Source organism: Nanorana parkeri, unplaced genomic scaffold (genome assembly GCF_000935625.1).
Source record: "Nanorana parkeri isolate BGI_ZX_2015 unplaced genomic scaffold, ASM93562v1 scaffold44, whole genome shotgun sequence".
NCBI lineage: Eukaryota > Metazoa > Chordata > Amphibia > Anura > Dicroglossidae > Nanorana > Nanorana parkeri.
The window spans coordinates 2,885,753-2,906,193 of NW_017306312.1; the positions used below are offsets into that span (position 1 = coordinate 2,885,753).

At 40.8% G+C, this 20,441-nt stretch overlaps 1 protein-coding gene across 1 annotated transcript in view; it reads left to right on the forward strand.

The window, feature by feature from the left end:
- Positions 1-20,441, forward strand: part of SLC25A12 (solute carrier family 25 member 12) — a 104,268-nt gene that overhangs the window by 28,578 nt on the left and 55,249 nt on the right. The window contains exons 5-11 of the mRNA XM_018572574.1: positions 1,518-1,657; positions 2,814-2,960; positions 3,865-4,003; positions 4,443-4,536; positions 5,946-6,030; positions 17,609-17,693; positions 19,814-19,966. Coding sequence (XP_018428076.1) covers positions 1,518-1,657; positions 2,814-2,960; positions 3,865-4,003; positions 4,443-4,536; positions 5,946-6,030; positions 17,609-17,693; positions 19,814-19,966 — 843 coding nt within the window. The remainder of the gene's footprint in view (positions 1-1,517; positions 1,658-2,813; positions 2,961-3,864; positions 4,004-4,442; positions 4,537-5,945; positions 6,031-17,608; positions 17,694-19,813; positions 19,967-20,441) is intronic.

A 20,441-nucleotide genomic window follows, 5' to 3' on the forward strand; every position in this document is an offset into this window, starting at 1 on the left:
ATATATTCTTTACTCTTGTGGGAGTATGAATTTTAGATCCTGAATGACTTCACAATAGAAAAGGATTCTTAATTGGGCTTGATTTTAGTCAGCATTGCATGATCCAAGTGTTACACAAATATTGTTTTTTAAAATGTGCTTTGAAAATGAGGACTGTACATTCTTATGATATAAAGTGTACTTTATCTGAGACTATGGCTAAAGGCACAAAACAATTATACCTAAAACTGGTTAGAAAAATGTAGGTGCATTTAGATATCAAGCCATGTCAGTCCCATAGGACCTATAAATATAAATACAGCATAACACAAACGGACCATTAAACGGATTATAGGTCTATAATAAATCATTTTAATCATATCAAACCTCATAAAAAATAACCCTAATTCTTAATCCCTCACCCCCAAAAAATTTTACTTTAGAAAAAAATAAAACCCAAGAAAACTTGCCAGCCAAGGCCCTTTGAATGGCAAATAGAAATCACATCATCTTAGTCACACTTCGGTGGTAAATTTAAATTATTGCATATATCTCTTATAGGGGTTGCCCTAGTTGTGTTTTGAATTCCTCTAAGATTCTCCTGAAACATATAATTATGTATATTAAAGAAGAGCTCCGGATTTATATAATGCATATTTTTATATGAATTTGCATGACCACAATGTCAGTGTGTAAAGGTGTAGTTAAGTATTTTAGTCTTGCTGTCATCTGCCCAACTCAGACCTGTCCTTGTTGATGTCTACAGAAATGAAGGAAGGGAGTTGTGTAAGTTCTGGCAACCCCAGCATCATCTCTAGTATGTGATCCTTACTTGCTGCTATCTGCAGAGGGAAGGGAGTTATTTAAGTTCCATCAACCTTTTTTTAAAGGTGCAGCCCATGTTCTTGCATTATGTATAGCACCATCTAATGACTAAATGGGAGAGTCACATTTGTAGGCAAAGAAGGGATGCAGAATTATGTCTGTTTAATACAGATCTAACCACAGTTTTGTATATTGTACTATTTCTGCACCTCAGTGATTGTCGGGGCCATGTTGGCACCAAAACCAGTGTGTTTTTACTAAGAAAAGTTCTTCCTGAAACTGCAGTGCAATTTTGTTAAGGGTACAGTTTGGATATAAATAGCCATTTCTGGAGTTAATTTTGAATGACTACAAAATATACCTTATGCAAATCGTGATTATACAGGGAAATGCACTGCAAAGAGCAGCACTCTACAGTAGCCCACATAGAAATGAATCAGAAATGGGCTTTTCTTGATCTCACTATTCAAAGTTTCATGATTGGCAATTGCAAGCGCATGCACCCTTGCTGAGCTTGGACATTATTAAATACAGCCTTTAGTGTTCAGAATCTAAGGGATTGGAGTCCTGCAATGCTGATTTTGGGTCGGTGAAACTGATGGCTTTGTTCTGTATAATTATTGAGATCCTATCCTAATTCTTCCAGTGTATCATGATGGTTCTTTCAATTATAGTTAAATTAATAATATTTTCTGCTTTCATTTCCTTCTAAGAGGATGTTAAGGAAATATTTGGACAGACGATCATACACCATCATATCCCTTTCAACTGGGACTGTGAGTTTATTCGGCTTCATTTTGGCCACAACCGGAAGAAACCTCTTTCCTACTTGGAGTTTACAGAGTTTTTACAGGTGAAATATTTGTTTTATATAATGCATCAGAAACAAAAAGAACATATCTAACTGCAAAAACAGTTTTCAGTATGGCAGAAAAATTTAGTAAAAAAATTACTCCTTTTTTATAGAAGCAAAATAGTATATTTAGTGATATATTTATGTCCCTTTATAAGTCCAATTGTATGTTTTGTCCTAAAAGTAGAATGATGATGATAATCTGATAGGGGTTTTCACTAGATGTGCACCGAAATGCAAATTTCAAGAAACAAAACCGAAATAAAAAAATATCAGACCGAAACCAAAAATGTTTTCATTTTAACTTTTTTTCAAATTAAAAAAAAAAATGATTTACTTTTTATAAACCTATTATTTTTTTAAATTAAATATTTGTATTTTTTACTTTACTTTTAGGGGCTTCGGGGAAATATTAGGGGTCTAAACAGACCCATGATATTTCCCTTTTAAAATAGAAAAAGAGATTGGGGACACAGCCCCTGTTATCAATGAACAGGAATCCTCTGAGTGTTCCTGTTCATTCATAACATGAGAACAGAGTAAGTTTACTATAACCACAGTCATGGATGGACAGAAGATGATGTAGATTACTTCCCATTCATTTACAATTGAGAATATAATAACATACTATGTCAGTTATTTACAAACACTCAGCGAGTGTTTGCATTGACTCTCTTTTCTGACAACTGTCACAGGAGGCGGAGTGGGGCGGTGCGGGAGGAGAGCTCAGCCTACTGTGACAGCGCAGGCTGTCTCCGCCCACACCACTCTGCCGGACTGTGACAGGAGGCTGAGCGGTGTGGGAGGAGAGATGCCAGCCGATCACAGCGCTCTCCTCCCGCAAGGCTCGGTTGGCTGTCACAGTTTCTCCCCCCCACCCCCAGTTGGACACAGAGCAGCGCCCAGCGGGGAGGAGGGAATACACGGATGCACCGCTGTATCGGCCAGAAAATGGCACTTTCGGCAGCCAATATAGGTGCATCCCTAGTTTTCACACTTCTTTTCTCTAAACAGTAAAATGAATCTATCAGAAATAGAAGAAAAATTTAGGGGTGTAAAACATTATTGTATTGGTGTACACTCTTGTGTATGCCGCATAGATCACTGAAAATGTGCAATTGCATTTTTAAAATCTGTTGCTCTCCCTGGATTCTAGGAACTTCAACTGGAACATGCTCGCCAAGCCTTTGCCCGGAAGGACAAGAGTAAGACTGGCATGATCACGGCCATGGACTTCAGCGATATTATGGTTACTATACGTTCCCACATGCTGACTCCATTTGTAGAAGAAAATCTTGTCTCCGTAAGTAACAGCTGGGATTAATATCAGTGTTTGTAAATTAAATCTGCTTGGATGAGCATTGTTTTGACATTTTACATACAAAGTGTGGAAGAGTGTTACATTTTAACTACCTTACGTCCATGGCCGTTTGTGAACGGCCAGATGGACGTCTGCTCAGAGCGGGAGGGCGTCTTAAGACGTCCTGCCCCTCCCCCCTCTCGTGTCCGCGCTGAGCGCACGAGAGGGAAAACCTTCAGCATGTAAACAGCCAGCGATGGCTGTTTACATACAAGCGGTCAGGCGTCTCTAGAGAGCAAACGCAAAATGAAAGTAAGCATAAAAAGGTTTCAGGGCTCCGTAACATGCAAATGTCTTTTTTTTTAGATCTAAAACAGATTTGATACTCCAATACCATCACATGCTTGTCTGTTGTCTCACCTCAGCTGGCTCTGTCTAGCGTTACCAATTCTGTTTTTCATTTTTCCAAAACCCAGCTCCTTCTCCTTTTGTGTCTTTCACTCACTTGAATGTAATTTCTCCTGGCTGGCCTCCTCCAACCAATCTTTCTATTACTCTGCAGCCTCTGAGTTTCCCATCTACTATTTTATACTATTTTTCCCATCCATTATTCCCATCTACTCATATCTATTTATAACTTTACCTCTTCCTTCACCTCCCCTAAAGTTTATCTAAAGCAACTTAAAGGAGAGAAGAGTGTGGTTAACACCCTGTCCATTTAGTCTGTGCCCTATTTTTAGGAGAATTCCCTTAATTTCCTCTTATAGATGCAAAAGTACAAAGTAATAGGAAATCTCTCTGCAAAAAGGGAGATCCTCTTTTGGAGTTTTTCTCCTTTAGGCCCCCATGGGTCCTGAGTATCTGTTCCTATAACCATTTTGCACTTATCTTTTGCCGTTTTCTTTAGGCTGCAGGAGGAACCATCTCACACCAAGTCAGCTTCTCCTACTTCAATGCTTTTAATTCCTTGCTAAACAATATGGAATTGATACGGAAGATATACAGTACATTAGCAGGCACAAAAAGAGACTTGGAGGTCACCAAAGGTAATTTCTTAGTTGTGCTTTCATATTTTTCCATGCTCTGATCTTTTACTTTAAGTTGAACTCTGGGCACCAAAACGTTATATATAACAACTACAAAGCATATAAATCCATTTTGCTTGTGCCAAACGCAACTGCAAACCTAGATATTACCAAGTCTGTGCAGAGAGCTGAGCTGTGCAAGGGACCTAGCAGATCCACCCACTGCAGACCTGTCTGCAGAAAACTACAGGTGGGCAGGTACAAGACCAGTCTCCTTAAGGAAATTCTTACACATAGGCAGAATTCAGAAGTTGTTTCATACTGGATTACTGCACAGATCTAAAAGATCTAACAATAACTCCTGTTTTTAGACAACATTTGTTAAGCCCGGATTTCAGCTTTAAACTTGAAGGTATTATGGAACTTCAAAATTGTTGATGCTTTGATGATTTTCTTACAGAGGAATTTACTAATTCTGCAAACAAATTTGGACAGATTAGCCCACTAGAAATTGACATCTTGTTCCAGCTTTCAGATTTATTTAATGCGACTGGGTAAGTATTGCGTGCTAAAGAAAAAGCTACCTCTACCTTTGGCGCATGTTGACCTTTACCATGGACAGATTCTGTTCCTCTCCGTAAAAGGAAAACACAGCAACTATAAGGTAGTAAAACTTGTCCATTCCAACACATGTATTTCAGTGTAGGGTAGATGACTGTTAGATGAATCACTGCAGTTCTCAGAGAAGTCACCAAAAAGATCACTGCATTAAAATTCCTGGCTATTTTCCTGTTAGCCTTCCCCCTGCAAAAATATTTGGTCCCCCTTTGTCCGATGTCATGGAATGCTGCTACTGACTGACTGCTTGGCCTTCCTGGCCTTGGCACTCCAGCACTTCTTCTTACATTTTAAAACCTTGCAAGCACTGAGCTGATGAAGAGTCAGACCATAGAGAATAAAAGCAATCGGCTAGGTGTGTGTAAGGAAATGAAGATGTGGACTGTTCAGATTCTATCTAGCCCAGTGGCGGAACTACCGCCGGTGCAGGCGGTGCGGACGCAGCAGGGCCTTGGGGCTCTAGGGGGCCCAGCGCCGGATCGGTACCCAGCGGCCAGCGGGCCCCCCATCTCTGCGCCGAGAGTGTCGGATCATCCGTTCATCCGACACTCCCGGCGCAGAGATGGGGGGCCGCCGGATACTGATGGTTGCTATGGCGATAGAATGCTTAGCCCGATCGGGAGCAATAATTCATGTAAATAATAATTATTTGTAGCCTAATGTTGTATAAAGTACTGTTGCAGAATGGCACCCTCTATAGTGGACTACAAATCTCAGCAGTACTTTATACAGAAATGCTATTGTTATATAAAGTATTGATGGGATGTGTAGTCCTCTATAGCCTGTGGCATTTTGCATTGCTGTAAATATAAGGGTTGCACCGATATATCGGCCACCAAAAGATATCAGCCAGAAATGGCACTTTTGGCTAAATGCCAAAAGTGCAATTTTTCTGCTGATACAGCAGCGCATCCATGCTTTCTGTCCTACCCGCTGGGGAGGAGAGAAAGTGACAGTCGGCCGAGCGCTGCAGGAGGAGAGCTCTGTGTTTGTGGGTTTTTTTGACTTTAGCTCCGCCACTGATCTTGCCATACCCAGCTTCTGCCGGATGCCATATTCATTCAAGATGAATGAGTGACTGAGTGCCTAAATATCATGCCAGCCTTGAGCAGTGAGTTAACGTTTCACATGAAATGTGAGGGTCCATGTGCAGAGGACAGGGGGTGGTAAATGTTATTTTTAATTTGAAGATACATTCATTCTTTAACCCCTGGTCCTTTTTTAATCCATGAGTTATCCTTATGATATGTGTGAGGATGGACAGCATGCTTTCCATGTTTTTTTGTCCTTTTTGTATGTGGATATTTAGTTGTGTATGATAATGCAATTTCTCTTTTGTGTTCAGACGTCTCACTCTGACAGATATTGAGAGAATTGCACCACTAGAAGAAGGAGCTTTGCCTTACAACTTGGCTGAAATCCAGAGACAGGTAGGTTTAGAATACAAATGTCAAGATTACTCTAGAAGAATGCTTTCAAACTATGGGATAGTTATCAGTGGTGGTACATGGACCCACTGTTGTAATGTATGGCAGAGCTCGGCATCCAAAAGAAGGGCAGGATGGAGCCATTTAAAAAAGACCCTTCTTGAGTGCATGCCCAAGAAATACCTATCAGTCTTCTTTCCAGTGCACTCTGGGCCTACTCCAGAGGCCTAAGGTTAATGTGGCTTTCTGTTCTTTGTGCATATTGTCAGGTTCACTTCAATGCTCCACCTATTCCTCAGCTGCTTATACTTATAAGTTTTTTTGCCAATCCATTTACCTATGGGAGTGAGGACAAGATGTTCTGTGTAAGTGTTTTTGTGCATTCTTCCACCATGTCAAGGAAGGAGAGAAAGTCACGTGCTCCCCCATACCCAAAAGTACCTGATGTGTCATTGGGCTTTCACACTGGAGCAGCGAAGGAGTGAAGGGGTCCAGTATTAAAGAAAACCATATCTGTGCATAGGCAAAACACAGGTTCACCTTACATGTACTCTATATTTATATCCTTTTGGTGTCAGAGTAAAAGATAATGCTACCCCCTGTGTAATGTTTCTATACCACTACTGTCAATGTGCTTATCCTTTCTATAATGATTATGTATACCATTTCTACTGTATTCTATTTCATGCCACTAGACATCGTAGGTAGAAGTTTCTTGCTTAATCAGTTGTTGATTTTTTGCACATTCTTGTTAGCCCTGTGCCTAACGTTCCTCCCTTACGTGGAAATATAATTTTGATCTCTAGAGTCTGTAAAGGATGGCTACCAAAGTCCATGCTCACTGACATTTCAGTTTTCCCTGGTGACCAGGACCACTGTCTACTTAGAATAAAGAGAAGGTGTGTCACAATATCATAGAGTTGGCTTGTTACATCACCTTTCACTACCCCCTTTTAGTGGACAATCAAATAAAAAAATGAATACTTGTTAGGGGCTTTCAGACTTTGGGCCCACCATAATGCAGTGCTTTTCCACTCCTGGTTCTCATCCATATGTATCTTAACAAACACGGAGAAGGCCTTCCATACCTTCAATAAAACAAATGACTTAAACATGATCAGTCCATAAAATATGCCAGTTTTTTTCCAGAATTTATAATGGACACATGAATATGAACATTACTGCACTGATAAATGCATTACATACTGCACTGTGCGATTCTGACCACACTTTCTAAACACTAAATAAGTGATTTCTACATCCCTCTTGTACCTTAGCTGCTGCTGCTCCTTCGTCCTTCCGTGTGCCCTCCTTTTCATCATGTTTGCTTTTGAGAATATATCTTGGTCTCAGATGCCCGTGTTCCTTCTTATGTGTTTAATAATGCATTCATCACCAGGCGTACACAAGTTTTCACTCTCAATGAAAGAAGAGAGGGTCCGTTCTGTGTGTTCACGGGGGAGGAGAGAAGCCGTAAATCTTGCCTACCCACAGAACGGACCTTCTCTTCATTCATTGAGAGTGAAAACTTCTGGGTACGTCTGGTGATGAGTGCATTACTAAACACATAAGGAGCACGGACAGCTGACACTTTGAGATATATCACCAAAAGGAAACAGTTTCATCAAGTTGAAAAGGAATGGACACTTGTAACAATAGCCAGCCTGCTATTGGATATTTTAAATTGCTATAGCCAATAGCAGGCTGGCCATTGTACCCGCCCATTGCCTGCTGTCAATCAGCAGAGAGGACCTGATGGAGAACTTTGTCTTCAGTCCCCTCCTTTTCTGATTGACAGCAGGCAGTGGGTGGGTGCAATAGCCAGCCTGCTATTGGCTATTGCAATTTAAAATATCCAGTAGCAGGCTGGCTATTGCTCCCAGCCACTGCCTGCTGTATTTACATTCAGCTGCTTCAGCAGCTGAATCCAGTTAAGTGGAAAGGTGACACTAGAGGTCTAAAATACCCCTAATGTCACATTAAAGAGAACCTGTCACCTCCAGTGCACGCAGCCCTGGTGAGAAACTGCCCTAAAATCATAAGTCTGTGTTGTTTTAGAAAAAATGTCACCTGTCCCTTCAAGAAAAAGTATCAGTAATTGGTATCGGCAAGTACATGAGGGATAGTACTTTGTCTTGAAAAAGTGGTATCAGGACATCCCTGGTTTTAGGAATGGACATTTCTAGATTGTTTCTCGTTGTCAATTACAGAGCTAGAACATGTTTGCTTTACTGTCTGGTAGGCTAAATTCAGTTTCTTAACTCCCATCTTGTCTTAACTTGTATTGTAACTGTAATGTCCTCCTTATATTGTAAAGTGCTGCACAAACTGTTGACGCTATATAAATCCTGTATAATAATAATAATACCCTCCATACTTGCTGCCTATTATGTAACCTCACCAGGTCACACCCATAATGAAGTGCAACAAGGTGATAGCACCAAGTTACTGGACTGTTAGAGTTATCACATGTCAAAAAGATAGATAGGAATCTTGGAGGAGATACTTGGCTGTCTTCCCACAATCCACGAAATAAGAGTTTCGTACAGTGATTAGCTCTGATATAAGTTTTACAAAGCTGGCAACAGACATAAGATGGTGAATGAGTGTGGTGCTTCCATGGTAAGGTCTGCTTTGGACATGTAGAGAAAAAAAATGATTGGGTGAATAACATTCTAACAATTGGGTATTGATTAATAAAACTTCCACCCAGCCGTATATTAGGCAAATGCTGTTTGCAAAGCATTTCCACCACTAGATGGTATGGCTTGTGTTCCTGAGCTCCATCCAGTGGCAGTTATGCCACGCTTATGGCATTAGTCCAGCGTATGGCCAGGCAGAAGTTTTATAAATCAATTCCCTTAGAGTCAGTGCTCTGTTCTGGCTCTCAAAAACGACAGTCTTCTAACTGCTGTTTGCCAGAGAATTTTTAATCAAACTGCTAATCCTTTAATGACCAGACAAATGTAATGGGAAGTTTAAAATGTCCATCAAGGTCTGCTAATAATTGAAATGAAAACGTACAATGTATCTTGCTGCAGGATATGTGAGAGGGTATGTAGGAGATAGTCATATAGAAGTCACATTGAATATGAATTTCTGGATACTTCAGCAGAGCCTTGTGAATACATGCCAGACCTGCTTAGTGCTAGAGAAGTGTCATGAACAGATGTTCAGGAAATCGGGCTTTTACTTGTTTTGAAATTGCTCACAACCTGTCGCTCTGGGATGGTGAATGTCACAAGAGTGAACCTTGTTGGCCCACCAACAGAGACAAATGAGGCAAGGAAGAAATTTTATTCACCCAGTATGCTTTCTCCTTGCATGTCCAAACAGACCTTATTGAAGAAGCAAACATCATGCAAGGATATTCTAAATCAAGAGTTGTTCAATGTTTGCTGTATGAAAAACAGTTTTGTCATTTTGGGATATTGGCTTGGGCATTTAGAGTAAATAAGGAATCTTTTCAAAGACCATTTTATGTGTTGCGTGTTCTACCTGGATAAATATGTCATGTCAAGTTGTGTTGGCCTATAATTGGAAACTAATAGTCAACATTCCACTGTGGGTGTTTATTTCCCTGGAATAACAAATATACAGAGTGACAAAGAACTGAGTTAAGCCATTTGAGGTGGAATGTTTATTTTTTACAGATGCTCCATGGAAGACCCCCTTACAAAGTTCTTGGTGGGTCCAAGAGTTGGACAGCCTAAGACCTTGTACAAACCGGCATCACCTTGCATAAAAGAAATGTGTACAGCAAGATTTTACATAGAATTTGGAGAGCTTTCAGCAAGCTTCAGTTTCTTTGAGGCTTTTAAAGCATCCTTCACGTCCAGTTTGGAAATGGTAAACACAGATCTTAAAGGGAGTGCTGACTGTGGCTTAAAACAGGCTGCGTGCAAGCTCTCAAAAAGCTTTACTACTGAAAGGCATATCTATAAAGCCGTCAATGTGCCATTCACCAAACATTTACTGACGGTAGGTCATTCACATTATATTATTACACATTCACCAGGAAGATTCACATGCAATGAATGTTTGGTGAATGTTACACTCCCTGCTTTATAAATATGCCCATATGTTGAAGCACAAGATATGCTGTAGCAGTTGGTTCTATTTGATTATAAAAAGTAAACGTTCGGGGCCCTCCCTTTAGGTTGGCGGGCATGATGCTGGATTTTTTATTTTTTGCTGAGTCATTAGGGAATCAAAAGTGTCATGTGTTAGAGAATTTCTACTTCATGGTCTCTTACTAACGTTGATCTCCAGAATATAGCTCTGCCTTAATGTATGGACTTGGAGTGCTTTTCCACAATTTTGAATATTGATGCAAATGCTATGCATGTCCAGATGTGGAAGGTGTACTGAGAAGTGTACACTGTAAAGTTAGCCATACAGATTTCTCTTGTTCTGCCCTGCAGGCATAGAGGAGTTTTTCCTGCCGGCTGAAACCTGATCATTTTCCACGTGACTCCTTTTTTGTTTTTAAATCAACTGAGGTATCAGCCAAAAGTCGAACCATCTATGGACAGCTTAAAGAAGAACAATCAAAAAACATACCCTTGCAATGGGGCTACCCCCGCACTGCAAGGGATGAGTGCTTGTTTATCAGATTTACTCACCGCCCTCTCCCTCCAGGCTGCTAGACCAGTCCCTATAGTCTCTTCTTCCCTGGGCTCCAATGGTCTAATGATCACTGACATCATCATGTAGGCCCACTGATATACATTAGATGTGAGGACGTTGAGGGACATTGCATAGCTAGAGCAGAGTGGAAGAGAGGTGAGTGCAGACTGCCGCCGGACCGAGGATCAGGTAAGAAAAACTGCTTTATTTGAGTCCCCTAGACAAAACCTGCACTTAACCCTTGCAGTGTGGGGGTAGTCCCACTGCAAGGGTAAGTTGTTTATTTTTTTTTTCTGTTCTTTAATCAAAAATCTAAAAAATAAGGAGGTTATTTATTATTTTAGGATAGTGGGTGGAGCAATGTAAATGATTCCTTTTTGTCCCTGATCCAGCTGTACATCCAGGATCACTAGTTTTATAGCACAGATTCAGCCTGATATCGAAGAGCCATTCATTCCGACCTGCATGCATTTGTCTACAAGTGTGTTGCAGTGGTTTAGTAGGTTTTTTTTGTTTTCCTTTTGGCCCACCTCACCATTACCTATGACATTATGCTTTCTGGTCAGTCCTATATATTCATTGATGTATTGCCTATATAAATAAAATAAGGACAGGGATGTCTGCAGTTTAGTGCTTATACAAATCCCCCTGATTTAACCTAATAAATTCTACATGTGTGATTGCCATGTCTTCATCCCACTAGTATGGCAGGTCACATGTCAATAAGCTGTTTTGACATGTTAAGGGAGACTGACAGAATCGCGTCTGACTGTCTGAACCTTTCTATATATTACTGCTCTGAAAGCCATTTATGAGACACCTGTTGGGGCAGCAAAATTAGGTGTCTGAGCGAAGCCTGTGAGAGAATTCAGACTGATTAATGTCACAGCGGTGATTAATCAAAACTAATTACTGTATTCAAGCAGCAGAATTCTAACTTCATTTTGTTGATTCTGGGAGGCGGGAGAGAGATGTGCTCTGGGTGCTTCTTGGTAATGGTCTAGTAGACTAGAGCAATTGATGACAAGGAAAACGTACTCGTTGCGTTTGGCATTCTAGTCAAAACACAGTTTAGAGCTCATTTATTAAAAGAAAAAGAAAAACTAATGCAAAGAAAAGTAGGTGGCATGGGTACGAGTTTAAACAAACACATAGTGCTCATGCACACCAAGCCATCCATTCGCTCAGATAGCTCTTCTTCCTCTTGAAAATGATCATCTTGGCAGGATTTGATGTAGGCTGCCGCCCTTCTATTTGCAGTGCCACATCTTCCAGCACATATTGCAATATAAATAAATGTAATTAAAATGCAAAGGATAGGAACATTTCCTTTGTGTGCTGTACTGTAGAATTGAGAACAGAAAACAGCCAGAGTGCACTTGAATAGTCCTCTGCTTACATGGACTTCTCTTTACATACTCGCAATGCAACTTATCCACTTATTAAGCCTAATTAACTTATCAGTCCTAATTAACTCCTTCTTCCCTTTCTCCCGTAAGCTATTGTTTTCCTGCTGATTTTTGTCCTTATTTCTATTTTTCTAACCGTTAATATTTAAACTTTTTTTACTCTTTATTCATTCGAATTTTTTCAGTGTTGCTTTAATAAAAGTGCAAAATTGGAAAAAAAAAATACTTTATTACATTTGTAAATAACTTTGCATTGCTTTGTACCAGAATCATAGTTTGAGTGTCATTTTAAACAGACCAAACTATAAAATAAAATGTATACCTTTTATCTACAGTAGCACTGTTTTTTGTTCTAAACTATACTAAAATAAAAGCATGTTTGCAAGACATTATCATGAAAAGAAAGCCTTGTTTGTGCTAACAATTTATATATGTATTTCTTTATTCTGCAATAACTCAATACTTAAGATAACAACCAGATACAGAGCAGAAATGTAATAATTGCTCTGGTCCATAAAGGTTTCTACGTGTGTGTGTGTGTGTGTGTGTCCCCGCCAAAATGCTTTAAAGGAGAACTATGAGATGAGTGATTTTCACTCAACCTCATAGTTCCAGCCGACGTGTGACAATGAAACTGTCACACGTCGGCTCAATAGATCGTGAAGTGAGCAAACACCTCGATCATCTCCCTGCAGAGAGCCGTGACTGTCACTCACGGCTCCCTGCAGGGATTCCCCCCCTCCCCGCTCTGATCCTCCAGCGCTGACTGGAGGACAGGGGAGGGGGCGGGTACAACTGGCTGTGCCTCTAGATAGGCAGAGCCAGCTGTCAATCATGCAGCTGGGTGGATCGACAGTATTGTCGGGATCCGTCCCGGCTGCGGCGGTCTCCGTATAGCAGTGTAGCTCACGGTATACTGAGCTTTGGGTCATGGGAGGACGCTAGTTTATGTCCTCCCGTGACCCTTAGGAGAACTATGGGGAAAAACACTGACCCCAAAGTTCTCCTTTTAAAGCTTACCTGAACTCAGCAAGTGACTATTTGCTATGTTATGCTGGTGATTTCCCCCTTACAGTCTATTAAGTACCATGTGATATTGCAGTAATTTTTGCTTTATTGTTTAGAGGTGAATAAAACATTACACAGACATTTTAAACTAACTACTGTAGGTTTCAGACTCCCTGGCAGTTGTTTACAGCCATATGCCCCAGAGATTAATGCTCAGTCAACTGAATAATACCTTGGTATATTTTGTTGTGTGCTTACCTTTACACTGACCTGACCATGACTACCTTCAAGAAAATACAGTATTAGCAGCTCTTTCTTTCTACTGAAGTAATGTATCTACTGCTGCAATTGAATTCCTTAAATGAAACCCCAGAAGATAAATTATTTTTCGATCCATGTGGTTCTAAGAGAGTGCAGACCGCTGTTATTACTGATATACAGCAAAATTCAGGTAACCAGACATTGTGTGTTATCTGCTACTATTTAATTGGGTGAGAGAGACCTATCCTTCAAAGAAAATTACAGTATTTACAGGCATAGAAGTTTTAGCCAAGAAAGCGATTTCAGACAATGGGGAGTGTAATCCTTGGGTTACTCTGTGACTTGGGGAAGCTTATAAGGAAGGGAATTGTCTTTGAAAGGGATAAAGATAAACAGGTGTTCCTAAGACGGGGAATCCTCATCAGGGAAGAAGGTACCAGCATGTCTGCCTTCTCAGATCATTCCTTATGGCTGCCAGGCTGCCATAACTCAAACTTCAAGAAGCAGACCTATTTATTGTGGGATTTTTGGCTACAGTAAGTCTGCATGCTTTAATCCGCATTGTTTGTTTTTATTCCACAACAACTGCTATTATTAAAGAATGCAGGAACCCAGCATGAAACTATCAAGGAAACCTTGAGGAAATCAGTTAAGGTTGAATAAGCTACCCCAGCTAAAAAGAATAAGCTACCCTACCCCTATCTTTTTTTTTCTAATTATTGGATCGATTCTGATGGGCTAAATCAGCCAATGGCTTCTCATGTATCTTGAGGGCTCCAATGAAAAAAGTCAGGCTGGGGGAAAGAAGTTTAGTCACCCTAATCACTGGAGGCCAGAGTGATTTAACTAACCAGCATCCACTCGTAACTAAATGTTATGTATTTAGTCAAGGGAATTCTCCGCTTTGCATCTTTTGCCACCAACACACAGGCAAACTTTCCTTTTGTGGATTCTTAAAAATTAAAATAATTAAGCCGCCCAACAGAGGGAATAAGACTGCCTTTCAAAGCCCTGGGGCAGGTTCATGGAGCTTGGATGTCAGGAGCAGAGAGCTCGCCATCAGAATCTCCAAGCAGTAATAGATGCTAGTTAGTTAGCATACCACCTTGTTTAAGGTGAATTCAAGGTAGAACTCCAACTAATTTTGGTTTAGAAGAACATCTGCTGGGTTTTTATTGCTCAGACCACTTTTTCTGGGACAGGAAGTAAGAACAAACCTCCCAAGTAGGGACATTTTCTTTAATAAGACACCTCAGTTTTAGCTGGAGTTTAAAATTTCAGTTGAATATTTGAAAATGTTTACATGAAAAAGTATTGGATAGCTAAAAAAAGCTTTCACCAAAGACACATATGGGGAAGAAAGAACAAAAATTTAGCAGAGGTTAGTAAAGGGGCTAAATACAGATAAATCTGGTTGGTTGTTTTGACCAACAGCAATACTTCATATAGAATGCCCAATATGTAAGGTTTCAGCAAATTAAAATTACATTAATGATGGATTGGTGCAGGCCTGGATTTACCTTTATGCACAGGAGGCTTCACTCAGCGGCAAAGAATCAACCTTTGCTTGTATTGTTTGCAACGCTTCCTCTTGTCCCAGTTGTCACTAAAAATATAGTAATTTTAGTATAACCTTATTTACACATTGTTCCAATATGCAAAGCCAGAGAAGGACTTGTAAAACACTATGGGGTGGGGGAGGGGGGCGGGGGGTTAGGGTTAGAGATGTATTAAAACTGGAGCAAATAGAATAGAATCTGGAGCAGATTTGCATTGAAACCAATCAGCTTCTCTGTCTCATTTTCAAATCTTACCTGAGCAAACTGAAGAGAGAGACTGATTTGTTACCTTGGGCAACTGCTTCAGATTCTGTCTGCTCCAGTTATGATAAACTCCCTCAATGTTTTTGGAAAATGAGTGACCTAAGCAGAGGAGTGTTGATATGGGGGTGTGGGTGAATACTAGCTGCAGTGATGGAAATCCAGCTTTAAATTGATGTATAACTAAGAGCTGTAGCATTTCAAAAATATAGCTGCAATTTATGTTACTGCTATGACCACAAAAATAGAATACACTTAGAAAGATTTGCTATTCTAAGTATAGAGGTTTTTAATATTGATGATGTAATTTAGAACCGGTGAATGAAATCTAGAGATGTGGGTGGTATTTTTGGCAGGTGTCCCTGTGCATATACAGGAAAAGTAAAACATACCGAGAGAAAACAGGCAACAAAGAGCTAATGACATGGTCGTGCCGCAGCTATCATCAGCAGAGAGAGTTTTAATCCCTCTCTGAAAACATAATTATAGCTGGCCTTTTGAACTTTTGCAGTGATCTTTGTTAGTTAGCAAGTGCTGGAGTAGACTTTGCCGGGATAGAGCTGCTCTGATGGCAGCCGGCCTCTATTGAGTGCATTCCCTTACAGTGAAACTCCCTCAAGCTTGACACAGCCTGATAGAACTAGCGGGGCATAAGCAAAGGTGCTGTCATCACCCAGATCACAATGATTTAAAGAGCAGCCAGTGAGAGCAATTGTGTTACGCCTCAGCCATTCATGCTACAGGTTTCATGTGTGTCTTGCATAGTTGGCAGCATTATAAAATAAAATCTGGGGTATTTTGCTGTTGATCCAGAATATCTGAGCTCATCACTCATGATGCTATCTGAGAAGACAACAGCTTAGCCATAATAATGTTTATTAAACTTTATATAAAATGCTTTTTTAATTTACACATTCTCTGTTAAAGGGCCTATGCATTCCCCCTTCCTCTTGGGATAATGCATTGATTGACATGTTCACTTTAAGGGATTCTGACATAAATCAGCCATTTCCTGTGGTATATGCAGCATTTAAATTCTAGTGCGGTGACCTAGGAACAGCATGATGCACATGAGTTGGGGAGGGTCTCCCTTCATCAGAGCCATCTTATGCAGGTGTATTGCTCAATGACTAGTTATTTTTACGGGAAACCCATTGCTGAGAGAAATATGCAGGTTGCCTTTGCTGACCTCCCCAGAAAATGCAGATTGCCTGTCTCTCATACGACTAATACATTCCAAGTCACTGACCTTGAACAAGATTGAAGACTGGGGGTACTGACGTCACAAGCGGCATTCTTGTTTTGCACCATGACTGTCATTTTATTGAGGCCATAGATACCAAAGCAGCTAGTATTCTCAGAAGGAGATCTGTAATGGCAAACTCCATATTTGCACTCAATATGGGTTTACACTGGATGTCATTGTAAACAGACCCTTTTAATGGCTTGTCAATGGGGGTTGGGCTTCTGTTGATAACAACACCAGTTTGAGATACTTCTGAGATCATTCAGAATTAATTTAAAAGTGTACAGTATATGACCTGCAGTGAACATAGTAAGTCAGTGACTCGCCAAGTAGTGGGACAAGGATAGCAATGACAGCCCTGGAGGTTGCACCTTTAATTCCAAGTTGGCATGTGCAGCTTGCTAATTCCATACTAACAAATTAATCTTCAGCTCATCATCACTACTGTGAGCTCCATGGTCCTATTGCATTCAAATGAGCTCCATGATCCTATTGCACCCAGGTTAGACCTATGGTCTTATTGCACCCAGGTGAGCACTATGGCCCTATTACATCCAGATGCGCTCCATGGTCCTATTGCACTCAGGTGAGCCCTATAGTCCTATTTGCACCCAGACGAGCTCCATGGTCCTATTGCACCCAGATGCGCTCCATGGTCCTATTGCACCCAGATGAGCTCCATGGTCCTATTACACCCAGATGAGCTCCATGGTCCTATTGCATCCAGATGAGCTCCATGGTCCTATTGCATCCAGGTGAGCTCCATGGTCCTATTGCATCCAGGTGAGCCCTATAGTCCTATTGCATCCAGGTGATCCCTATGGTCCTATTGCATCCAGGTGAGCTCCATGGTCCTATTGCATCCAGGTGAGCTCCATGGTCCTATTGCATCCAGGTGAGCTCCATGGTCCTATTGCACGCAGATGAATGGGTGCCTTTTCTCTATGAGAAGGTGTTAAATGTTGCTAGTAGCCTTTTCAGTTTGTCATATTCACATCTATTTATAGCAATCCTGCACTTAGTACTTATAGTATAATTTTGTTTGACGTGCTATACATGTCAGGTATTTTTTCCGCTAATATTATAATCCGTGTAATATTTCAAAAATGTATTAGTAATGGAAACTTCATGCTGCATATCTACAAGACCACCTTGTCTTTTACTTTGGTTCCCATGAACTTTTTCATTTTTTTTTTCTCCTTCTATAGCAATCGTACAGCAACATAGGTAGGCCTATCTGGCTCCAGGCTGCGGAGTCTGGCTACAGATTCATGTTGGGTTCAATTGCTGGAGGTGAGTGATATGTCTGTATGCTTGGCTTCATGTAATACTAGCTGTGTCTAGCGGTACAGATCAGCTAAGGTACACTGCATTGTTAACCAGAGTAGGAATCGGGGGCCTATTTTTTTGGCCGTGATCACAGGGCCCCGTCAGATCGGCTGTGCCACCTCTGGCTCCAGACAGTCTTGAGGACAGAACTTTCATAATAATACAGTATTTCCACATACAGTGTTCTCTGCAGAGATTAATTATGTGTGGTGGCACCGCTACAAGCAGCAGAGAGGCTAAGATGAAAGAAGAGAGAAAAATGCGGAATCTGTAAAATTAAAAGGAAGCAGAAATTATATCAGTGGAGCAAGAAAATACCTTTACGTTAACTGGACACTCAGAAGACAAGTTTACTTTGTTAGAGGGCAAATATTTCCTTAGTGAGAGTTAACGTGCTGAAAGTGAAAAGAAGCTCTATTGTAGGAAAATTGTATTGTGTTCAGCTCTTAAAATTGATTTATGGGTAAACTATGTGATGCACAGGTTGGAATGTATTATTATAGTTAACCTGAAGTTGGTAATGCTTAAAAATAAAAATATTGAAAAAGAAATTGGTAATGCTGAACTCCAGGCAGATAAAAAAAAGGCATTTTATAAACGCATCTCTGTAATCATTAATACATAGTTTATTTTAATTTTTTTAATGCAAGCAGTTTGAGTTTGACTTGGTATCTACATCATGCACCGTGCTGCCAATCTCACATGTTTTCAGGCACTAAGGTCTCTTTCACACTGACGGCAGGTTTCACTGCCCCTCTGAAAAGTGATCTGCAGAGGAACGCTTTTCAGGGGGCGGTAAAGCAGCAGCTACTGGGCGTAGTTTTTTAAAATTTTATTCCAGTGGGGATTTTGTATTGCAATATCCAGCTGCAACCTCGTGCCCATGCTGTTGCAGCACGGTCCTATTGATTACCGGTGCTGCTTGCCGAATTCAACATGCTATTTAAAATTTGCAGCAGCATGTATACAAGCATGAGCAGCTGTGTCACGATCTGGATTAGGCTCGGAGTCCAGTAGCTGAAACAGCAGGCAGAAGCGTAGTCAGAGATCAAGCCGAGGGCAGTAGCCAAAGGTATCGGGTATGAAGTGGAAGACGATGAGAGCAGTCGGTGAATCAGCAGCCAAAGGTCGGTACAGTATGAGCGGATTGTATCACAGGAGTAGCAAGGAAACAAGATATTGGCAGGAGCACAATAATCTGGCAAACAGGAAGTACAGTGGCATGGCTTAAATAGGAAGTTCAAGGGTGGTGCAAGGAGTTCAGAGTTCAGCAGAAACTAAGTTTAACTAAGGATTACAGAGAGATCAGGCAAGGACTTACCCAAGGTTCTAAGGTGGCTCCGCAGGTAGAACCACTGCCAGCTACAGCAGAGGCCCTGGGTTCAGATCCGGGTTCCTGACAAGCTGCTACATTAAATTTTAGGTGGGCGATATGGAGCGTTAAAAACACAGACCAACCACTTGTTTTTAAACACCAGTGTAAATGAGGCCTGTGGGTGTAGTGTTTTGTGGTTAACAATTTGTCAAGGCTAGATTCACACATGTGTGAGTCACCCACCACAGCTGATCGCGCTGGCGGTGCCATTATTTTCTAATGGCACCCCAGTCGCGCCAGGCAGATCGCGAGGTTTCCCGCCTCGATTCCGCACTTGCATTTAAACACGTTTGCGTAAAAAAAAAAGCGGCACGTCGTGTGTCTCAAAAAAAGGTACATGTACTTTTTTTCTGAGAATGCCGAGCAGATGTAACCCCATTGAAATCAATGGGGCAGCGTGGCAATTGCTGTGTGCAATTGTGCACGATCATGCGGTCTTGGGATAGCTCAGATCTGAACCTAGCCTAAAATGTGAGTAGCACAAAGTGTTACATTTGCATGACCCAAGGTTTAGACCTCTTGCAGGAAAAGGGGAACACAGAGGGAACCTCAGTGTGATGATCTTTCACAGTCTAATGAGCAGGAAGGTGACACAGAAAGCTGTAATGTGGCAAGAGGAACTAGTGGTGTATCTACTCATCTCAATCTAAGGCAAATTCTGATACTTATTACATAGAGTACTAACTGTACATTTACTCTGTCTTCTCAGCTGTCGGAGCTACGGCCGTGTACCCCATTGACCTTGTGAAGACTCGCATGCAGAACCAGCGGTCTTCCTTTGTTGGAGAGCTGTTGTATAAAAACAGTTTTGACTGTTTTAGGAAAGTGTTGCGCTATGAAGGCTTTTTTGGGCTTTACAGAGGTAAGTAGCTCAATGATTCTGTAGATAATCTTATTTCTTTTCTTATATAACTAATATAGAGTAAGCATATGAAAAATACTTCTCTTAATGTTTGATATACCAGTTTTATATTTTCTATTTAAAGTTTATCCAAACCCAAACACTTAAATTTATTGTTGCACGTGGTTCAGTATCATCAAAAACTTGTATCCTTTTTTTTTTTTTATATGTACTGCTTCCAATTAAACTGCAGCAGCAAGGTATATCCACAGACACTTCTTTTACTAGGGTGACAGTGCTTTCGGAGTTCAGCTGTTGTGTTGTCACCCTTTCCTTCACACCCCTGCTGAGTTCCATCACGCATTACAATTACATCTTCTGCAATAGTCACCCCAGCAAAAGTGTGATGTTCAGCTGCTTCTAGACAACTTCATGCACGAGCAGCAGTTATATTACCTTCTCACAGAACTTTACCTGTTGGGTAGGACTGTGTGTG